The sequence below is a fragment of the Schistocerca serialis genome, chromosome 3 (genome assembly GCF_023864345.2).
Source record: "Schistocerca serialis cubense isolate TAMUIC-IGC-003099 chromosome 3, iqSchSeri2.2, whole genome shotgun sequence".
Taxonomy (NCBI): Eukaryota; Metazoa; Arthropoda; class Insecta; order Orthoptera; family Acrididae; genus Schistocerca; species Schistocerca serialis.
In genome coordinates, this window is record NC_064640.1 from 1013937665 (window position 1) to 1013961155 (window position 23491).

General features: G+C 36.2%; 1 protein-coding gene across 1 annotated transcript in view; it reads left to right on the top strand.

Annotated features, from left to right (window-relative positions):
• LOC126471474 (N-fatty-acyl-amino acid synthase/hydrolase PM20D1-like) overlaps positions 1-17440 on the top strand; it is a 248749-nt gene extending 231309 nt beyond the window's left edge. Inside the window, exon 9 of the mRNA XM_050099670.1 lies at positions 15188-17440. Within this exon, the coding sequence (XP_049955627.1) occupies positions 15188-15429 (242 nt within the window). The 3' untranslated portion in view covers positions 15430-17440. The remainder of the gene's footprint in view (positions 1-15187) is intronic.
• The last annotated feature ends 6051 nt before the right edge of the window (positions 17441-23491 follow it).

The window sequence follows — 23491 nt, forward strand, 5'->3', positions numbered from 1 at the left end:
AGTTAATGATTTGTTCCCATGTTTATGATCTGATACACTGGCTGTGTGGTACCAGTTCGACTATTCTAGTAACACACTCCACACACACTCATCAAATTTGTGTAGCTTTGATGATGACAACTGAACCAAAATACACTGTATGAAGAAACTGTGTCAAGGTGTAGAAATAAAATTCTGAAGATGGCCTCCTAATATCTAAATCTGGTCATGATCACTTTAAGCATTTTGCAGCTTTGACTGAAATAAATATTCAGTTTTAGTAAAGATTACCTTTCCAGTTAGATGAATGATCCAGTCCCCAAGCATTTCTTAGATAGCAGTGTCATAGTTACCCTTTTAATTCACTAATATCTTTGCAGTAACTGACAGTTTAAATTATTTCACGTCATTTGAAATATAAATATAATGGAAGGAAACATTCCACGTGGGAAAAATTATATATAAAAACAAAGATGAGGTGACTTACCGAAGAACAAAAGCGCTGGCAGGTCGATAGACACACAAACAAACACAAGCACACACACAAAATTCAAGCTTTCGCAACAAACTGTTGCCTCATCAGGAAAGAGGGAAGGAGAGGGGAAGATGAAAGGAAGTGGGTTTTAAGGGAGAGGGTAAGGTGTCATTCCAATCCGGGAGCGGAAAGACTTACCTTAGGGGGAAAAAAGGACAGGTATACACTCGCACACACGCACATATCCATCCACACATGCAGACACAAGCAGACATATTTAAAGACAAAATGTCTGCTTGTGTCTGTATGTGTGGATGGATATGTGCGTGTGTGCGAGTGTATACCTGTCCTTTTTTCCCCCTAAGGTAAGTCTTTCCGCTCCCGGGATTGGAATGACTCCTTACCCTCTCCCTTAAAACCCACTTCCTTTCGTCTTCCCCTCTCCTTCCCTCTTTCCTGATGAGGCAACAGTTTGTTGCGAAAGCTTGAATTTTGTGTGTGTGTTTGTGTTTGTTTGTGTGTCTATCGACCTGCCAGCGCTTTTGTTCTTCGGTAAGTCACCTCATCTTTGTTTTTATATATAACATTTGAAATATAATTAATTTTTACATCTCCTTCCTATAACAAAACAATTCCTCATTAATCAGAAAATGCAGATTATTTTATACTCAACATTTATTTTAACCATGTATTTAGAAACAATTTTCTAAAGTTCTTTCTCTATCAAAACTGCATAAGTCTCTGGTTCTGTACTCCAATAGTGTTCAAATGTTAACTATAGTTCAGAAAAGAGAGGAATCTAAACACAAATGTTTGTCACTGCTGATGACTGTCACAAAATGTCAATGTACTGTCTTAGTAGGAAAGGTGTACACTTTACTTTGAATAGGCAAGTGTTTCATAGGTATTGAAAACTACCAATAGGGCAAGTTGTGTTTGTACTTTCATTGGAAACTAATTGTAGTCTGTTGGTGAAATTTACTAAGTAAAGTCAGAAACACTCCATTTTGAATGTGTTTTACATAGCCTAATCTTTGAATGCTTTGAAGCATAAATATGCCAAAAATTGTCATTTAAAGTCTTTGTTTGCTGTTCTGAGATATGATATGTTCACCATAGTCCACTACCGTGTTGACCATGGGGTGATGATGATGATGAGCGTTTGGCGTCATTGGCCGGGAGGCCCCTCGCGGGGCAGGTCCGGCCGCCATATCGCAGGTCTTATTACATTCGGCGCCACATTGGGCGACCTGCACGCCGGATGGGGATGAAATGATGATGAACACAACACAACACCCAGTCCCTGAGCGGAGAAAATCTCCGACCCAGCCGGGAATCGAACCCGGGCCCAGAGGACGGCAATCCGTCACGCTGACCACTCAGCTACTGGGGCGGACGACCATGGGGTAGTATTCTATAACAAAACAAATATCTCAAGATAATTTTTTGCAGAGTTTGTAGCTAAGCTATTTGTTGAATAGCCATCAGTAAATGAAACAGTAGTTCATACAGTGACACATTTATAGTGAAAGAGAACAACAAAGCTAAAGCTAAATATCTAAGCAGAGATATTTTAAATGGAGCTGAATGAAAATGCTAACTGAAATAAAGAAGAGAGAAAACATGCCTAATAGATACACAGTTGCCTACTTTAAAAACTAAGAGCCCTGGGTGTGAACATTAACAGGTGATTATTTCTTGTACTGTGGGCTCAGAGCACACTCTATGAAACTGAAACATAGAAACCTACAGTAATCATTATTTCACCTGAATCTCAGTGGTCTTGGAGGAAACTGTTGGAATTTTACTCAAGTTTGGTAAATTGAGTATCAGTATTAAACTACTTTACTACACCATCTTGGTGGAACTGTTTGCATGCTGTAAGAGTTACATATATGTGAAAACATCTGGCCAAATGTTAGAGCAGAGTGAAAACAAGACTCCCTATAAATGACACAATCAGTTTTTGTCCAAATTTTCATATCAAAACACAGAGTGGGAAATGGGCAAATGTGGTATCAAATTGACTAGCTTGAGAGTTCAAGAACAGCTATTCTAGCTATGTAAATGAAATGTGGAAAAGTTCATCTCTTCAAGACCTAGCTATTTTGCACGTGAAAAGTCACACCGGTGTGATATTTAATTGTCAAAATGGTTTCCTCCAAACCAAGTACTAGATTCAAGACGTTTTGAGAATAGAGGACACTAAGAAAGAAAATGAGGTGTCAGTAAGATGTGAATGAAACTTGAAAATAAAAAAAAAAAAAATGTGTAAAAAGTCAGCCAAATGTTTTCTGAAATGTCTTGTGTAACAGTAAGAAATAAACTGGATTAGAGAAACATTTTTCATGCCTTTTAATGATTCTTCAAGTCATGTACAGAAAGTGAGGTGCTTCATATGTTACACTAATCTATTTTATTTCTTACTTTTAGACAAATCATTTAACAAAACATTTGACCAATTTTTTCCAATCTTTTTTGTTAAAGGGATGAGGTGCATTTAATGTTTTATTGCAGAAGAACCTTTTTTTTACTACTGTACATTAAAATGAGAAGAGAAGATAACATGCTGTCTGTAGGACACATGACACCTATAGGTAGAGAGACCAAATAAATGAACAAAATAACTATAAAAATAAACAGCAAACAAAAAAGACAGCAAATTTGAGTTTAATGCAGATTAAATTGAGTACAATAAACTTTTGGTCTTGCGTCTTTGCAGATGCAGAGATTGCTGTTATATTACATAGTTGTTTTTCCACAATAATTTATTTAAATTTAAATATAATATTAATGGCACCACTCACTATTTTACAAAATAAATATTTTATCATTAACAATTTAAGACACTTTTGTGGCTTTTGAGATGTCTACATTTTCTGTTTGTACATTATTTTATACGTGAATGGCATGTTGATGAGTAATAGCAAGAAAATTGTAGGGCTACATTTGTTTCATGTTGCTTGCACCAAATTGATAAAAAGGAAAATGATGTTGGATCAAGACCTAGTGAATAGTGGGTAGTATTTTGTTTATGATGAAACAATCGTTTCATCCAAAGCTACAAAGCCATAAGTCTTGTAAGTTAACTCTTCGAGTGGAATGCAAGAATGTATGAATTATTGTTTGTATGATGTAAGAATTGGTTTATTGTGTACATGGCTGCCAACAACTTAGGTTAAACAAATCCTACCAACATGTAGCTCTGCATCATGAGAGGTGGGGACAGGAACTCCATTAAAGCATTGATGATATGATGTGTACACCAACATGATCTGATCACTCCTGATGTAGAGGTCTGGTATAGAAGTCTCTAAGACTACAGTCTGTTTTTTTATAAACTGAAGTGTACAGTCAGTCAGGCATAGTGAAGTGGCATTGTACCCAATGATTTTTGTGTACACACAAGCAAATGAAAATGTAAGGGATGCTCACAGCTTGCATCGGGTCAAGTACATTTTTAGGAGACATTCAACACATACTATTTCTTTAGACTATTCAAATAATTGAGCTAAATATAACAATTGGCACCATAATATAAGGACTGAGAAGAAAAATAAACTGCATATCCCCTGGTTTGGAATATGGGGTTTGTGATCACACAGACAAACTCCTTCAATCCGCACTGAACTCATACCGATTTTGGAGCCACTTTTGTTTGCCCCAGTGTAGTGCTGTATCATCACTTTTCATCTTCTTGTGTATGTCCCTTCCTTCAATGAAGACTGTTGAAATAGTCATGTACAGTTGCCAAGAGCTATCAACACAGAGTTGTAATGAACATGTGGATATTCAATAATTGTTTATAAGGCTCTTATTTGCTTCCTGTACCCCTATCTGCACCAGAGTACATTGTGTTTCTCAGGATCACAGTCACAACATTGTTGGAAGACATCCTGCTTGATCTTCATGCATTTATATGGTTCCAGTATGATGAAGCCCCAGTACATTGTGTACCTTTTGTTCATGAAAATCTACATCAGACATCCCTTGAAAGGTGGATAGGAAGAGAAAGTCCTATTTCATTGCAGTCTCATTTACCTGACTGGACCCCACTTGCTATCTTCTTGTAGGTCCATATGAAAAGCCTTGTGTCTGAAACACTTGTAAAGACTGACAAACACCTCTTGGAAAGTAGTTTTGCTGAATATGACATTGTTCAAACATCAGAGCTGTTTGAAGGATGATGACAGAACTTTGAGTAACAATGTCATGCCAGCATTAAAGCTAAGGGATGTCACTTTGAGCAAGTATTATGAAAGTATCATTTTGTGTAAGTTATGCAGTTAAGTAAAATTATTACAAAAATATGTCTACATGAAATTTTATCATCATCAATGGACCAATGGTAAATTTGAATTGTTATCTGTTTTGCTTCTAACATTTGACTATATCATTTCTGTATCACGGTCGCATAACTCTAATTATACAGGGTGTGGCAGAACCAACCAAGCAGTTTCTATTGATTACCGCTGGGGCTGTGATGGGGGTAGGCAGTTGCATGTGGTCTGCCTTTGTTCAGTCATGGACCCCATTTCAGTAGCCAACATGGTCTGGACCAGTGCACATCGTAGTTTTACCATTCATGCTTATTATGAAAACATCAGATCTGTGAACGCTACACAGTGAGCTTTTTGGTGACAGTTCAACATTCCACACATCAATGCCATTCCTAATGCAAACACTATTCAGTCCTGGGTACAGCAGTTGGAGGAAACATTCTCCTTAAGTGATAGTGTCGTGTGCCATATCACAATTTGGCATGGTAGGCCCTTACTTTTTTGAGGTGGAAGGAGTGACCATGACAGTGAATTCCACACATTATGTTTCAATTTTCCAAAATTTTCTTGAACCCAGAATGGATGAGAATGTTGAAGAACATGGACTGGGGACTTGTGGTTCCAACAGGATGGAGCTACTGCTCACACAGCTCGAATTTAACTTGATGTTTTGAGAGAAATGTTTCCAGGCCACCTCATTTCTTTGAGGGGTGATGTCAGTTGGCTTGCACAGTCACCAGATTTCAGCATTTATGACTACTTTCTTTGGGGATATCTGAAGGAAAAGGTTTTCAAAAGCCACCCTCACACCCTACCAGAGTTAAAAGAGCAGATTACTGACGAAATGCATGTCATACCCCACGATATGTGTGCAAGAGCCTCTCAAAACTTAGGGGTTCATCTACAACAATGTATTGATGCTAATGGCCGCCATCTTGAGGACATTATTTTCAAAACTAAATGAATGTTAAATGGTATATTGTACTAATTTAGAAAATAAAAACATTTTTTCTCTATACATCCAGATTTACTTCTTATTGCTCCTTAAAACTGCTTAGTCAGTTCTGCCGCACTCTGTACATCATGCCCTTATTTATTGTTTTTGAGAGTGAATATAATCTTCATAGAAACACCTCTGTATTGAACTAAAGTGGTATCTAAATTTTTGTCAAAGTTTTAAATCTCTAAATGTTTGCTTTCTAAATTCAGTGAAGTTGAGTAAGTTGAGGATCTAGCATGTAACATACATGAGCTAACCCCTCCCCACCTTTACTTATACATAATTCAAAGACAATATTGCATTTACAGTTATTTTCTCTTCAACCAGTTCTTCACTTATTGTTGCTGTGCTACATATATTCTGTTGATGCTAACCAAAGAATTTGAGACTTCACCATACCAGCATATCACATGTTAGCATTCAAATATATGTCCAATCAAAAGCAAAGCCCTCTAAGGGAAACTGATTAATTGTAAAAAAAATGAAATGTCTACAGCCAACCTTGTGATATCATTTATTGTGTAGCTACAAGTTTCAGCACTTCAATGCACCATCTTCAGGCTGTAGTTGATGTTGAAGGGGTTACCACAATCCATATATACACTGCATCAGTGGCCAACTTAACTTGTTTACGCAGACTATTTGTAACTGGGGTGTCAGCACTCCAACCATCAATTCAGCTTTGGTACACCGAAGTATCAAAACTGGTAGCCACACCATAAACAAGATCATAAGGATGGCTGTAGGCATTTTATTTTCTTACTGTAGTGAATGACTGTGGTCCCCAAGACCTCCAGTCAAAAGGATGGACATATAAAACCAGTGATTAATGGTAGTAACAGCCACATCATTTTCTATTTAGTGCATTGAAAGTATTTGAAAAACATGATGATATTCACCATTTTCTAGAAATTTATCTAAAAACAATGGAATTGAAATGGACAGCCCTAGAATACTAAATAAGTCAGTAGAAAAGCAATAGAGCAGTGATTCTGCATGGCATGGATTTGACAAGTCCTTGATAGAGTTCTGAAGGTACTTATCAACTGTTGTCTACACACAGGTTGTACAATTCCCATAAATTATGGGCTGGTGGTTTGTGGCTGCAGATCTGGCACTTGATACCATCTCAGATGTGTTCCGTCGTGTTCATATCAGCCAAATCTGGTGGTCAAGACATCAATGTGTATTCACTACCATGCTCTGCAAGCCACTGTTGCCTTGTGACCTGGACAGTAATTAAGCTGGAGAATGCCATCACTGTGGGAGGACACATCAAGCATGAAAGGATTCAGGCAATCCACAATAATGTATATGCGGTCTAGAGCTATTACTGTGCTTTTGATTACCACCACATATCCCACGGAAGCCCGGTCAAATACAGCACTGCTCCCATCAGCTAGTATCTGTAGTGTGGTACATGTTTCAGGCAGTTATTAACCTTGATTACAGTGACTCCAGCGTGACCATCAACCTAACGTAACAAGAAATATGATTCTTTCAATCAGATGACACATTTCCATTCATCCATGGTCTAGTCTTGATGGTCCTGTGTGCAGTACTATCATTATTGATGATGTCATTGGGCCATGCAGGGATCATCAGCTGTAGAGCCTCATGTTCCACAATGTGCTCCAAAACACTTGTGCCTGCACCAGCATTGTACTCCTGTCATCAGCTCTACCCTAAATATCTGCCTGTCACACTTTAGAGAGTGGGCAAGCCTCCAGCCCCCATGTTCTGTGGTGAAGTGTGGACATCCAAAATCTTGTCACCCACTTTGGGTTTCACATTCCATCAATTACTTTTCATAGATGCTCATGACAGTAGCATGTGAACAGCTGATCAGTGTCTCCATTTCCAAGATGCTTGTTCTCTGGCACTGGGCGTTAACAATCTGCCCTTTGCCAAAGATACTTGTGTCATTGGAATTCCCCATTTGCAGTCTGTATCATCACTATATTCATTCCCTATTATCTCTGCTTCATTTATAGACTTTCCTTGCTGCATCACATGTCCACAACACCACTAGACTGCATTCAGTGTTGTGGTGGACAGTGGTCTCAATGTTTTGGCTCACCACTATCTCTCTTTACCTTACTGCTTATGTATATACAAGTGGATCCCTGAGGCAGTTATGACCTGCAAATTCTCTAGTACTGGACCTCCAGAAAACCCTACACAACACCAAACATCAGAATTCACTGTGTATCAGTACTAAGGTGGAAGTGCAGATAAGATTATATCATCTGCAGTATTGTGGCCAATATAACAATAGGGACCTTATAGATATATGCAACCCCCCACAACACAGTCCATGTTATATTTGTTCTTTGAATTTCATTAGCATAAGATCAGTTGGTTGATTTGGGAGAGTGGACCAGACAGCAAGGTCATCAATCCCATCGCATTATTCAAGTATGGGGGAGGAAGTTGTCCCATGTGGTAAGTCTCCTCAGACCCACAGTTCTGGGTGACTTTCCCAAAATCTACCTCTTTTTCTAGACCTCTCCAGACCTTTTCCTTCACCCCTCTTCCTTCCCCTTCAACACTTCTGCCTGAAGAAGGAGCCACTGGCTCTGAAAGCTTGCCTAATTATAACCTCCTTTTATGTGTGTGTTCTGCCGCCGCTTGATGAGTAGATCTTTTATCTATCCAATTAAATTATTTTGTCAAAAATTGATTGTTTTCGTTAACATATTATGCAGTATGCACTAAATGCAAAATCATAGCAATCTCTATTTTTCATTGAAAACTTTTATGACTTTTGTGCAGTGTCTTACTTCCACGTAAATATCACAATAACTATGGCCATTAACAAAATGATGGACACATCATCATGAACCTGACACATAAAGCTACAAGTAAAGCAAAAATGAAATTTTCTATCGAATAATTTGTGTAAAATTGTTTGAGAAAGGTTGCAGAGTATGTGCCTCGATTCTGCCATCGCTGAACGGCTGTTTGGCAGACACTGTTGTCCTCCCCTCCTAACAAACAAATGAACTCGCCCAGAACTTTGGATGAAAATTAGTCACTGTGCATCAGCCACTTTACCCTGTACTGACTACATATCTTGATTTTTACATGCTCACTCATGTAATATAGCCTACCTTCAGGAATTAGTTATTCATATAATTTTTTGTAGCCTGTACGTAGGCCATCAGGGTGAAGCAGTTGAAGTCAGTGGCTTGTGATGAACCAGGTAACAGAATTAATTTCCAAGTTCCTGTGTTAATACTTATCATGTAACACTTAAGAGTTCTGGAAGTTTCTAGAAACTTCTTACTATGAAAATTTTCAGATCTGAGAAAATTCATTGTTTGTTTGCATGTAGCTTTTCACCATTCGAGAAGCTTCAGCTCAGTACACAATTTATTTTGTGCTTGTCAAATAAACCAACTTTCAGTAACAAGGATTGGCTATGTTAACATGCCTACTCTTATATTTGGCACAGTTCTGATGAGTAAGTGACATATTTTAATGAAGATGATGCTGGATACTTCAGAATTTTAATAGGGCTATGACTCCAATTATTTTATAAAAATGCCATCACATTCATGTCCAGCATATAAATGAAAGAACTGTGCTGCTCTTAATAACTGCTTAGTTGAGATAGTAGTTGCCAAGAAAATGTCAGTGAACCAGCTGCACAACAGGTGCCTACAGGAGATGTTAATGAGGAGCCAGTTAAGTTACTGAAGTGATTCAATCAAATTGCCCAATACAGTAGTTTCAATAACATTTTTTGTCATCTGTGTCTACTCTTACTGGGATGAACAATGGCTTGAGATAGCTAGGAGCAATTTCAGATGAAAATTAAGAAAGCTTTTAATGACAGTCAGCAGCAGATTTTGTCTGTAAAGAAGCACACAGGCCAGTATTAGGGGGGGCTATGACATTGTTTGCACAGGGAATTTTTTCATTGTGCCTCACAAAATATGAAAAAAGGCAATGTTGTTTCACTTCTAATGAAATATGCAGCTGCACTTCTTCTGCAGAATATTACCAAAACAGAGAACTTTATCAAGTGGTCCCAGTACATCAAAAAGCAATGCATCAGAAAATGTTATGTTTCAAGAAGTTTGACTGACTTCAGTATATAATACGTAAGGCAAATCATCCACTACTGTAATGAATAAATATTTATAATGCTAGGTAGAATATCTGTCAGTGCTATTTTAAGTATGAACAGTGATACTTCAAGAGCACAATATCACAGTGGTTTAAAAACACAAGGATCCTTACTGTCAGCTAAAGACTCCCTTGGAGGGATAACTCATCACTGACAAAATCCCACTCACTTCTTCATTAACAAACGTCATTGTTGTAAGTTCCATCATATGTAAAAGCCATCAAGGGCTTAGATATGGAAGCAGCCATCAAACATCTCTAACTAGTAGACAGGACACTGCATAGAAGCAATCACCATCTAATACCATACAAAATAGATCATTTATGGCCAGCAGCAATTAAGTATTTTCATCAACATTCAATGTTTGGCCAGCTGGCATTTTTGAAGTTCTTTGACAAAACTGCACACTGGTATTGTTGGCAATGTTGTTCCAATATATTGGACACAACATAAATAACTTAAGGAATGTAACCTCATTTACCCCCAGGACATCTGGAGTCACTTCTACCTGCCATTGCCCCATTACATTGGTTTGGAACTGTCCTCTTATGGTGTATCCCAAAGACAAAAAAAAAAGATGGACAGCAGTTTAATTAACTAGTTTATTTTGCTCTTACCAAGCTTCTAGCAACAACTAAAGTTCCATAGTTAATATATAATTCTGAAACATGGAACACCATAAAATGAACTCTAATCACGGAACGGTGTTACCATGGAATCTGATGTCGAAATTGATTTCTTGTCATATTTTTTTACAATTTGGCGGTTGTACACATATATCATCAACAGACAAATGATCTAATTAGATTTTGATATCTTTATGTATAATGACACTGCATCAATATGTGTGTATGATACTGACTGTTGTGACATCTAAATTCAACACAATGAAACACTATTCTTTCTGCTTAATGGTTATATGACCTAAATGAGAATCTTATTACCCAAAACTGAAGGTATTCAGGATGATTAAATTCCTTAATTTATTGCCACTATTGAAGAATTACTGTTAGCCACTATATATGCTGGACACTTAGGGTAATGACTGGTGGCACTGTAATGTGAATCACCAAACTGTAGATAATAAGGTAACTTAATTTGGATCCTTACATCTGTGGTAATATTTGAGCTATCTAAAAATTAATAAAATGCTACTTGGGCTGTGACAATACTGTCACTATTTGTCATACATCACATATAAATTCGAATATTATAGTTATACTCCAAGAAGCCAAATGTACCGGGATGTTATATGTGTCCACTACATGAAATTTTATTACAGATCTGAGGTCTACATTGGTGACATGTCTTACAACCAAGAGAACATGAAGGCATGTTTGTTGATTTAGAAGTCTCATTGAATGCAGCTACAACTCTGTGTGTGTGTGTGTGTGTGTGTGTGTGTGTGTGTGTGGGTGTGTGTGTGTGTATGCTCTACAAGCCACCTTACAGCATGTGGAGGAGGGTACTTTGTCTACCATCATAATTTCCCTCTTTTTCTGTTCCAGTTGCATGTAGTTTGTGGGAAGAGGTAAGCCTACAAGTGGGATTGAGTCTCCCTACTTTTATCATTTTCTTTTCATGAGATATACATGGGAGGAAGCAATGTATTGGTTGACTCTTCTAGGAACATATGCTCTCAGGACCTTAACGGTAGACCATATCATGATGCAGAATGCTTCTCTGGCAGCATCTGCCATTGGAGCTGGCTGAGAATCTCCATGACACTTTCATACTTAATAAATGAACCTGTGACCAAACATACTGCTCTTCTTTGGATCTACTCTCTGTTTCCTCTATTAATCCTATCTGGTATGGATCCCACACTGGTAAACTACTTCCTTTGATGATAGGATAAATTTCCTGAGGTTTCTGTCCTACCCAAGATTAATTTTAAATGGTTTTTTCCACTTCAGATTACTCTGCACACATTTTCACAGATATTTTATGGAAGTAATCACTTCCACAGTTCTGCAATTATGTAATCATGCAGTAAAGGGTCTTTCTGTCTATATTTCCACAATACATTACATTTTTCTTATGTTGAGGGTCAATTACCACACACTGCTCCTAGGGTCGATCCTCTGTAGGTCTTCGACAATTTTCTAATGTAGTGACTTCTCAGTAACAAATTTGTCTATTTCCTTGTTTGTTGTCCATATAAAAATAAGTTTTTGGACATTGCCATAGATTTTAGTTCACATATACAAAGCTTTGTTAACATACATAAGTGCACTCATTGATATAAATAGTGAAGGTCAGAAATTATTACTTTTTGTTGCAAAAACAAACTTGCATTATATAGACTGTTTTACAGAGAGATATTACAACTTGAAACATAAATGCACGCATTGATATAGTGTGTGAAGATCAGACATTATTATTTTTTGTTGAAAAAAAAAAAGTGTGTTATATACACCATTTTAAAAAGGAATATTACAACTTGAAATCTTCTACTGAATAAAAGCTTTTCTCTATTAATAAATACTTAAGTTTGTTCTTTAAGGTATTTAAATTAGCGTGCTTGAGGCCAATGGCAGTCTGTTATGAAAGGTGTGGACTATAGCCTGCAGTCTTTTCTTTTACGTGCAATTCTGTGAAAGTTTTCCCTTCCCCATGTATTGTACCTATGTACATTACTGTTTGTTGGATTATATTCTGGAATTTGTTTCAGAAACGTTATTGCCCACAGGATGTACATAGAGTAGAAGGCTAGTATTTTATATTTTCTGAAGATTTCTCTACAAGGGTCTCTCCTGTTTACCTTAGCTACCACTCTTACTTCCTCATTTGTAGTCTGAAGACCCTGTCTGTAAAGACAGTTGGTGCCCCACCCCATATCTCAATACCATAAGTGTATTTGTCTGAATCTAACATGGTTCAGAAAGGCTGAGACCTATTTCAATAGATAAACATTTGTTCTGATTTTCTTACAAATATGGCCTAATGTTCTTTCCATGAAGATGTTCATCAACAACTATAGCCAAAAATTTGTGTTTGTTTGTGTAGCTAAGAGCCAGTGGAGGTGTAAACTGAGTACTATCTAAATAGTATCCATGTTGATTACTACAGAGAAGATTTTTGGTCCCCAGAAATGTCATAATATGACATCAGAGATATATGCTTATAGTTCTGTGCATTTTTTCATTGAAATGAAATTGCATTGTCACTTTCTTCTCTTTATTTACAAGTATCTTTTTTGTAGTAAGATAACTTGACAGAACATTATAACTGGTTTCACTACTGTTTGTAGTAGTTTGCATATCATGGCCCCAGCTGACAAAAGATATGTTATCAGCATAGCTTACAACCTTGCAGTCTTGGGGTCCAGTCAAATAATTAACATTCATAAGAAACAGGAAATGCCCCAGTATACTTCCTTGAGGCACACCACATTGAAGTATCTTGTGTGTTGATTTGATTGTTACCAACTGTTCATTCCTTTTATAATTTAGCTTGATAAACAGTTTTCTGTCTTTCAAACAAGAGGTAAGTAGTTGCAAGGCTACCCCTCTCATCCTGTATGCTTCTAATTTATGTAGCAGATTCGTATGATCCACAGTATCAAAACCTTTACTCATATCCAGGAAGGTGTCTGTTACCTTGTCTCCTTCATCTACCTTGTTCATTATTTCATGTATAGAAGTAGCTACTGCTGTTACAGTAGATCTTGCTTTTCTGAAACCATGTTGTAGATTGTTGAATAGATTATGCTTAATGAAATATGCCTTAAATTGTTTTAAAATTACCTTTTCTAGTAATTCCCCAATCTCTGAAGTTAATGATATTGCCCTATAGTTTTCCATAACACTTTTTATTCCCTTCTAATACGCCAGTAGGATTACCACAAAAAGCCTCATGGGACTTCTAATGTTATCTATATTGTGAAAAGTAATGGTCCTGTAGCATTCCCTTGGGGCATGCCTGAAGTCACTTTTACATCTGAAGTCATATCTTTGTGCATAATGACATGCTGTGCTCTGTTTCACAGAAACTCTTCAATCCAGTCACATAGTTTGTCTATATTCCGTACACTCATATTTTGTTCATTAGGCAGCATTGTGGAACTGTATCAAACTTCTTCCTGAAGTTGAGCAACCTGGCATGTGTACCTGGCTGCCTATATTTACTGGTTTTTGGGTCTTGTGGATGAATAAAGTGAGATGGGTTTCACACAATCGCTGTTGTTACCGGAATCCATGTTGATTACTACAGAGAAGATTTTTGGTCCCCAGAAATGTCGTAATACGACATCAGAGATATATGCTTATAGTTCTGTGCATTTTTTCATTGAGTCTTCTTGAAAATGGGAATGACTTGTACATTTTTTCATATCATTAGGAACACTTGCTCCTCTAGAGACCTAAGGAATACTGCTGGTAGAAGAGGGACAAGCTCTTTCATTTACTCTGTGTAGAATCAAGCTGGTATCCCATCGGGTACAGTGGCGTTTCCTCTGTTGAGTAATTTCAGTTGTTTTTCTATCCCTTGGTCCTTGGAGCTGCACTTATTCTGAGTATGTGACGGCATGATTAGGGAGCAAATATGCTCAAGGTACTTCTCACAAAAGAGCTTTAGCAAGATTCAGACTTAAGATGCTATAGTTAGCTCTGTAACAGCAATTTGCTCTTTTCCAAAGAGGTTAAATAGCATAGCAGCCTCGGCCACATATAGTGTGACGTAATGTTTAAAATTCCTGGCTGGCAATGGACAGGTCACAAGTTTCGTTCTACTCTCCTAACATTATTTTTAATGTATGGTTTACAAGGTCCAGAAGAGTCTCTAAAACCATATTTAACTAAAATTTAGATGACTTTATAAAATTTTATATAGTATGTAAATGTGAACACTTCATTCAAGAGGCAGTTCCAATATATGTGTTTGTGTTTGCATAGTAAACTTTCTTTCAGTATTAAATTTGGACTATCACTTATTTCATATTTATTTCACAGTTCATATGACTATGTGGTGATAATTAATAATTTTTGAGAACATCTAGAACTTATTCAAAGTCAGTAAAAACTCAAACAAGAAATATTGTAATGAATGGTTTAGTCAGAAAAATTCTGCAGAAGTCCGACCTGTATTTTAAATATGCTTTCTTACCTAACGCACAAAACTGTATGCTTTATTCTGCAATATTTATTTCATTAGGCTAGTGTAAACTTAGGGAAATCATTGTCATGCATTGATCTTCCAAGATCAGACTATTTTAAGAACCAGAATTGTAAATAAAAAACTAGATACTTTAATTTTTCTGTTCATGTTTTCATGTATTCTTAAAACAGATATACAAGAGTTGTGACTTTTATTTTCAGGTGTTTTCATTGCTAATACAGATACTCGCTGGTACCTGGATCTTACATCAAATCTCTACAGATTTCTACCAACAATTGTAACACCAGCGGATATTACTCGGTACCATGGAAATAATGAACGGATTTCCATAGACAGTTACCATCAAGCAATTAATTTTTATTACAGAATAATTAAGAATTCAGATCTACTTATTAATGTAGTTCCAGCATCAGTCATCAGTAATGAAGAGAAAGAGTTATAAGTTTACAGATAAATGTCATGTCACAGCACATTTTGTAGTGTTCATTTTTCTTAGCATGAACGTTGTGGACTACAATTATAGGATTTACTTATATTGATCTCATATCAAAAGTGTCTATTATTTTGCTGTTTAACTTCCTTAGACAGAACTCTATTAGACAAATATATGTGACCAGTAGAAATCAGTCAAATCTGGATATATTAGACATGTAAAATATGTCATCTGTCCATCCAGTAATGTTTCAGCAATAGTTATTCCACTTTACAAGACTTCGACAGACTCTCCTTGTAACAAATAATGTCATGATGCTGAGCAAAAACAATTTCTGTTCAGAACCCTTGAAACTATTACCCCATAATATATACATACATAGCACACAACAAATAAAAGGGCAATATGTATTTCTCATCTGCAACAGCTGCAGGGCCTTAAAGCATCCAAGAATTTACAATAATTGCTAAGATGACTGTAGTAATAGACTGCTGTACACTATTTATCTTGACACAAAGATGGAAAGCACATATCTGCAAGTTTTAAATTTTAAGACAAACTATAAAAATGTTAGACCATTTAGTATTTAATTCTGGGATTTGGTGTGATATTTCTTACTTGGCTGTGTTGTTGCTTAATATAAGCTATAATGGAAAGGTGCAATCCATTTACACCAAGACATATAAAACGATTTTAGATTTTCTTCTTCTTTCATTTGGCTTTTTGCTAACAGTAAGGAGGTTCTTATGTAGACTAAACTCTCTTTAAAATGCTTTACATATGAAGTGGAACTGGCTATAATTATTTCATACATGTTACTAAGCTTATTAGTAATGATGCATGCAGCGATTTTTAAATCTATAGTGAATATTTGTTTCATTGACTTTTTTCATGACATAAGTACACACTGAATTTCCTGTTCATTCATCTTTATATTGAATCAGACATGTATTGTGCACTCACTCAATATACAGTTGGTACTGGATGCAAGTCTGTTGTATATTGAGTCCAGCATCTCCTATATTATGTTACTCGATGCATTATTCAGAAAGCACTTTCACATGCAGGGCACAAACAACGTCTGTTACTACTTGCCTTATATTAGTGGTGGGGAGGTCTGCAGTTCATTTATTTTCATTACATATCTTTATATTTTATCAATGCTTTTTACTTCAGACTTTACACTGAAGTACTTTAAAAATGGGACACTGTGCTTATTATTTATTAAGTTAAAACCCATACCTGAGAATTCATTTTGAATTCACTAAATTTGCAGTATAATAAAATTATTGGTAAATCCTATCAGAATAGCTTTGAAATGGAACCATGGCATTTTGGTGCTCTTTTGAAGACACAAGTTGAAAAAGAATAATAATAGAAGGCACTTAAATTTGCTCTGAGGTTGTTTTAGTTCATCCATTCTCTCCCTTTAGTTATAGACCATTTTAAGCATCACCATAACATTGCAGTTGCATAAACAAAGATGCAGACTTATTTTTAATAAGATTTGTTGTGCTGTAGCAGTTATCAAACAAATTTAATAGGAAAATGTATAAAGACATACAAGGAAACTATTTTTATATACTTCCATCCATGACTGTTAATGTTTTAGAGTAATTTCTCATATAGTATCTGTGCTATGTGCAATGACACCAACTTCACTCCTTCTCGCACTTTATATTCAGTGCTCAATGACACTATGTATGACAATCTTTTCTTATATTTCATTGGTCACCTGTTTCTAATGACCACACTGTTGATGGGATATTAAACTCTTATCTTCCTTTCTTTCATTTCCACTGGTCAACTGGTTCTTGTACCATGACTTGACTGTACATTTAACTATGGCTTTCCCTCATTTTATGCCAGCTTATATAATTTCATGCTCCAGTGCTGCTTTCTACCTCAGGCACAAATACATTTAAGGAAGCTATTTTCACTGCTTTCTATTTGCACTCCTTCCTGTTTTTAGTGGTTCACAAGTTTGCTTCTGGATCCCTGAACCATTGCCAAAAATATCATAACAGGGGAGGGAGGGGGTGGGGGTGGGGGTGGGGGGAAGGTATCTTTTGCTACAAGCTGAATGTGTGTTACAGAGATTTGGTTCTCAGTTTGACCCCTTTATGTAGCAACTGCCTGAAGCATAACTGGAAGTGTTCGATACTTTCTCTAACATAATGTACAGAACTTTCTAAAATCTTTTTCTTAGCTTTTTTAGCTGTAGGTCAGCCTAATTATTGCAGAATATGTTGTATGAAATAGGTATTGCCTATACATGGACCTTTATTGGTGCTATAGTCAAAGCAATACTAAGGGTGCTAATAACTGTGACACTGAGTGCTCTAAACCTAAGACCAACCAACTAAAGCGGCATCCATCAGTGCATCCTGCATCTTTCATGTTTAATATAGCTGTGGTCAATTTATGGAAACGGGGAGTAAATCAGTTGCAACCAAAATCTGCTTCTTCTTTTGCAAATAATGTAGTCATAGTGCTAATATCCAAAATCAGATGCAACTTTTGAGCTCCTTGGGGCATTAAAACATTGACAGACAGGTACCTGAGGATCAGAGAATTAAACTTTATTTATACACATTTATTTCTAATCATCATTTCTTTACCGTGAAATAGTATCAATACCCAAAATATATTGCACATGAACATTTTTCCATGTTGTGCTCTTTTAATACAAAGATTTTTTTGAACATCTATTTCACATCATTATGAGGAGGAAATTGATCATAAAATTTATTCATAGCACAATGTGCCAACATTCTGAATAATACCTCTAAGAGAATTCAGTGTCTTTATCATACAAGCCAAATAAATTTAGCCATTTCCTATCAGCTGTTCAAAAATCATTTCACACATATCTAAGAATTTTTTTTACCTACTGAAAGAACTAGCTTGAAATGTGTTGACCCAACATTGGCAAAATATGATTTTAACTCTCAAAGTTGTTTTGTGTATTTTGCCCATTTAACAAAGACAGTTCTGTCTGAGCCACCCTTGTGACACCAATAATGTTTAGTAGTTAGGTAGCATACTTGTGTTTTACAATATTTATGAATTGCCCTTCTTATGGCTGAGTACATAATTTGTGATAACGATGTGAACAAATGTTATGGTTGTGGTGTGCTTTATTCAGTACATGACTTTTGTTTAAACTGTCAAATTTATTTTAGACCTATCATCATCCAGTAATGGATGTATGCGTATATTTTTTAATCTGTAAGATGCATGTGCAATGCATGCATCCTATTGGTATCTGCTTTATTTGTATCAATTTTAAAAAAGTCAGTCTAAACAGTATTTGTATTTCTTCAGCAAAGTTAATGTTGTTAATGTGATGTTAACAGCATGGAATAGCTGTGATAAAATAAAATAGCTATAATTTTTCATGAATCAGCAAAAATGTTGATAAATTGCCTTATTTATTTTTATGGATGTTATGTGTAGCAATGTGATTGTGTGTGCAAATTAAATATATCTGTATATATAAAACAAGATTTCTCAGTATTTTGTTATTGTCAGCACTTAATAAGCAAACATTTTTAATCTTTTCATTAAATTTGTACGTGAATACTCAAAGAACATTTTGGCTCTATTCTTTCTTCTGTATATCAATGATATTTCAAAGTGAATTCTGAGGTTCCATTGTTTTTGGATAATGTGAGATTATACACAAGCTACATTTGTTATGTTCTGCCTGACACAAAATAAATACATGAAAAACTTCAGTGTTTTTTTTGTGGTTTACTTTTCATTGTTGCCACACTGTCTGTGTCCTATGCTTGCTTCAGGCAGATACAGTGAGTACATTATTCTTACAGTTTTGTACAACTCATTAAATTCTAATTACACTGGTTTTACTACATAACTATAATACACCTTATATGTAGCTTCATATTTTACAAAGGTTCATTGCAAAACTAAACCTTTTGTGATGCCAGTGAACTCACTCTCACTTCCAGATTGTTTTACTGGAATTTAATGTGCTGTACAATAGCCTCAGTTAAAATACTTCAGTCACTACTTGCCACCAAGTATATTTGCAGTAATCATTTTCATTATGTGCCTGACATGCATACAACATCCAGGGCTTGGGGCACAAGCTGAGAGAGAGACGATGGAGGTGTCCAATTGCAAGATTAGTATGCAGTACATATCACAAGTAACAGCAAAAACTGACATGAAAATGTATGAGAGAAAAGGGGGAGGAGGAAGAAGAAGAGGGCACCAAATGACTGACTGATTTTTATTTGGTCCCCTTTGTTTAAATTATATACAGAGTATGTAATTCACTTGTGTGGAAAATTATTCTCAGAGCAGATTGATTGATTTTAATTTGGTGCCATTTGATTATATTATGTACAGTGTGTGTAAGTCACTTGTGTGGAAATATGTTCTCAAACTGGCCCTGGTTATATATATTCTCATTATGCAAGTATCTTTTTTATTGCCTCTTATTTGTTAGCTATCTTGTTAAGTGATCAGCCCTTGCTGCAGATATTGCAAATTACTCTTAAAATAAATAAATATAGTGTGACATATGTAAATAAATGGAAAAACCTAATATCATTTGATTACACAATCAAGCATCAGTCATTGGAGTTAGTCACAGCTGTCAAGTACCAAGAAATATCTGGCCTGAGTGACGGGGGTGTCATGGGAAGGGCAGATGCCAGACTTATATTTAAGAAGGGTAATTCCAAAGGAAGTGTAATTCATCCAGGAAGGAGGCTGGTTACACAGTAGTCATTTGGCCAGTTCTTGAATGCTGTTAATTGGTAATGGACCATGACCAAGTAGTATTAAAGGGAGAAATAGAGACAGCCGTAAGGAGAGACAGGATCTTTGTCATTGGTTGTTAAGTTAATGCAATATTGGCACAGAAATCCTAAAAAAAAAAAAAGAAAAAAAACCTCCACTAGGAGAGTCTATAAAAAAGATGTTATGTACTTCATAAACCCTTACTGTCAAAAGTCCGAAATCTCAGTCCAGTGTGACATTATTTTTGGCCCTTAAAATTCCAGTATATAAAGAGTAGTACTGACAGTATTTGCTCCTAAACACCATCTGTGAATGGATAGCAAAGGAAAAACTTATTTTGGTACACGATATACCTTAAGCCAAACACTATGTTGAGGTATGTGGAGTCCAGATGTAGCTGTAATGATGATAAGTAAGCAAAATCGTAGAACCTTAATCTTCAGAGACTGACATCACTTCTTAACCAATAGAGACAACACAAGTTGTGGTGAAACTTACAACTAAATTAGCATATAATACAGCACCATTGTCATTACAGTGATACCATAAAATACCAAGACAGGTAAAAATGTGTCTGACTGTGATAGCATTCACAGTCATTTGGTCGTTTACATAATGAAATTTTTGTCACTAGTGCACTAAATTGTGACATTCATATTTATTCATTGCCTCTAGACAAATGGAGTAAAGTTCACAGAGAAATAAGAGGGTATTTTCTGTTCAGTTTATCATGTCTTACAAATACTACAAGCTGAAGTCATCAATTTTTTACTGTATTAGATAAAAATATAAGAATATTAGTTAAAGTTTAAAAATGAACAATGTGCAAAAGCCTATCCACTAAACTTGGATTCTTATACTTACATGCCAGTACACTTTTTTTTCTTTAAAACAGGGTGTCCAGCAAAGGAGTCTCTGATTTCAAATTAAATATGTATATCAAAAACTAAGATCCATACATGAGTGCAACAAAAGATATGTTCATCGAGAAAGCTGTAAGAATTTTTTCAAAACAGTTCAAAAAGCTGCTAAGATGTGGTGCTGTATGCTGTGCAGCTCTTACACTATCAGTGTGCATAATTAAACTCAGCCTCTGCAAGCAGCCTTTGCAGTCACATCAGAATCTTTTTCAAAATGTCCACCATTTGCAGTACAGAGATGGTGCAAATGAGGAATGAAATTTGCCATCACATTCTGTAGTGTTTCAATGGAAATGGATTCAGATACCACACAGTTTGTCAATTCAAGCTCATCCAATGTGATGGGATGGTTCTGGTAGACAGTGTCTATCAATGCGCTCCACAAAAAGTATTTACAAGGAGTCAGATTGGGCGAATATGCAGGTGAATCTGTCCCTGCACCTGTAAATTTGCAATAATCCAATGCAATGACTCTATTCTGAAGTATTTATGAAGAAAGCAAACCACCTGTTTGGTGTGATGATGTCTGGTCCAATCTTACATGAACCACTTGGTGCCTGGTTGATCCTCCAATGCTAGTTGTGTGGCAACAAATTGTTCCAAAATAGCAACATAACATTCACTAGTGGTTATTTCTTGCATGAAAAAACAGCCAATAATGCCTGTGCTGCCAACCACAGCCCAAAAAGTAACTTTGGGAGAATACAATGGTTTTGCTTTACACAAATGGTGAAGTTTGGCACCCCTAAATCATCGGTTTTATTTATTCATGATGCTGTTCAGGTGGAAGTGTCCTTCATCTGTGAACTATGCACAACCAACATCAAATCATTCATTATCAATCATTTTGAGAATCAGGTTTGCAGAGTCAGCCCCCTGTTTCACAGGTCATACAGGTATGACCTGGTGGTTCGGATTATGAATGGAAACGTGTAGCGTCTGTCTCAGTATCTCCAGCATGCTGCGGCACATCAAACCAGTCTCTGCTGCAATTCTTCAGATGGATATCCTTGACATTTTCAGGAGTAATTACAGCTTGCCAGGTGCTAACTTTCCCCACTAGATCATCAGCCAAAGTGCACGTCTGTAGGAATTTGGTGACGAACTTGTGAATGGCTTTTGGATCGGGTCCTTTTGGAGCTGCACTTTGTTGCTGTGGGAATGTGTTCTAACCTGTAGTATTCCAGTAACAGAAGTATATGTTGTTAAATGAACTACATGGTTTGAGCCTCTTTCTTCGGTATACTAACCTCCTTTCACGTTTCAATTGTGGAACAGATCACTCTGAGCTGGGGTGCACTATTTATAGGCACTATGTATTGTCATTAAAACACCATCTGTTAGCAGCTTTTCAAACTATTTCAAAACTTCTGCATAAAATTTTCACAGCTTTCACAATAAACATACCTTTTGTGGCATTGTTCTGTCAATCTTAGTCTTTGGGATATTTAATTTTGAAATCAGGGACTTGTTTGCTGTATACCCTATGTGACAAAAATACTCTGACATACAGGAACTCATTACAAGAAATAAAATATTTTCTCCATCTATTATCCAACAATCCTGTCTAATGCGTAAAATAGTGTAGTGTTGTTTGTAGTGTCAGAAAACTTTGCGACAATTTTCTCATAGGAATATAAAAGAGAATTTTAAATCTTTAAAGTTTATAAACTAAAGGGAAAGAACATTACTTAAGCACCTCGTATAAATTATCTGACTATTTTGGTTTAAAAGGCTATCAACAGTGAGTTCATTAGGTATTAGAAATGGAGCACTAGTTCAACTGGATAAGTGATGAGACAAGGAGGGAAAGAGGGGGGAGGGGGGGACACAATCAGTTACTGTGAGGGGTTTAAAGTCCTTTAATAAAACACTCTGCTATTTCAAAAGAAGAGCATAATTCTGTGTGTAGTGAGGTATAGCCACAAATAAGAACAAAAAGTGCTAAGTGCATAAAATAAGTGTATTTAGTAGTTTGTGTTGTCACAAAATCTTGAGAGTTTAATTGCAACAAAGTGTGACAGTAGAGAAAATAATAATCTAACTGCAATTTCATTTAAGAAGACAAAACGAATAAGGTGCTTGATAATGCCACACTAGCTAAGTTAGTCTTGCAATAATTATGTACATCTCCAGTATCTTTCCCAATTTATGGTGGCTATCGTGACAACACTGTTTATCAAGCTGAAAGACACCAAGTGTAATGAGCCACTATACATAGATATAATACATTACTCCAAGAAGAATAAGGGAACTTTCTCAGATCATAATACAATGGATGATGAGCTGATAGCAGAACCTAGTTTACAAGCTCTCTCCTTAGGTCCCAGTTTCAGCACATCAAAATAGAAATACAGCTTGACACAGCACAAAGGAAG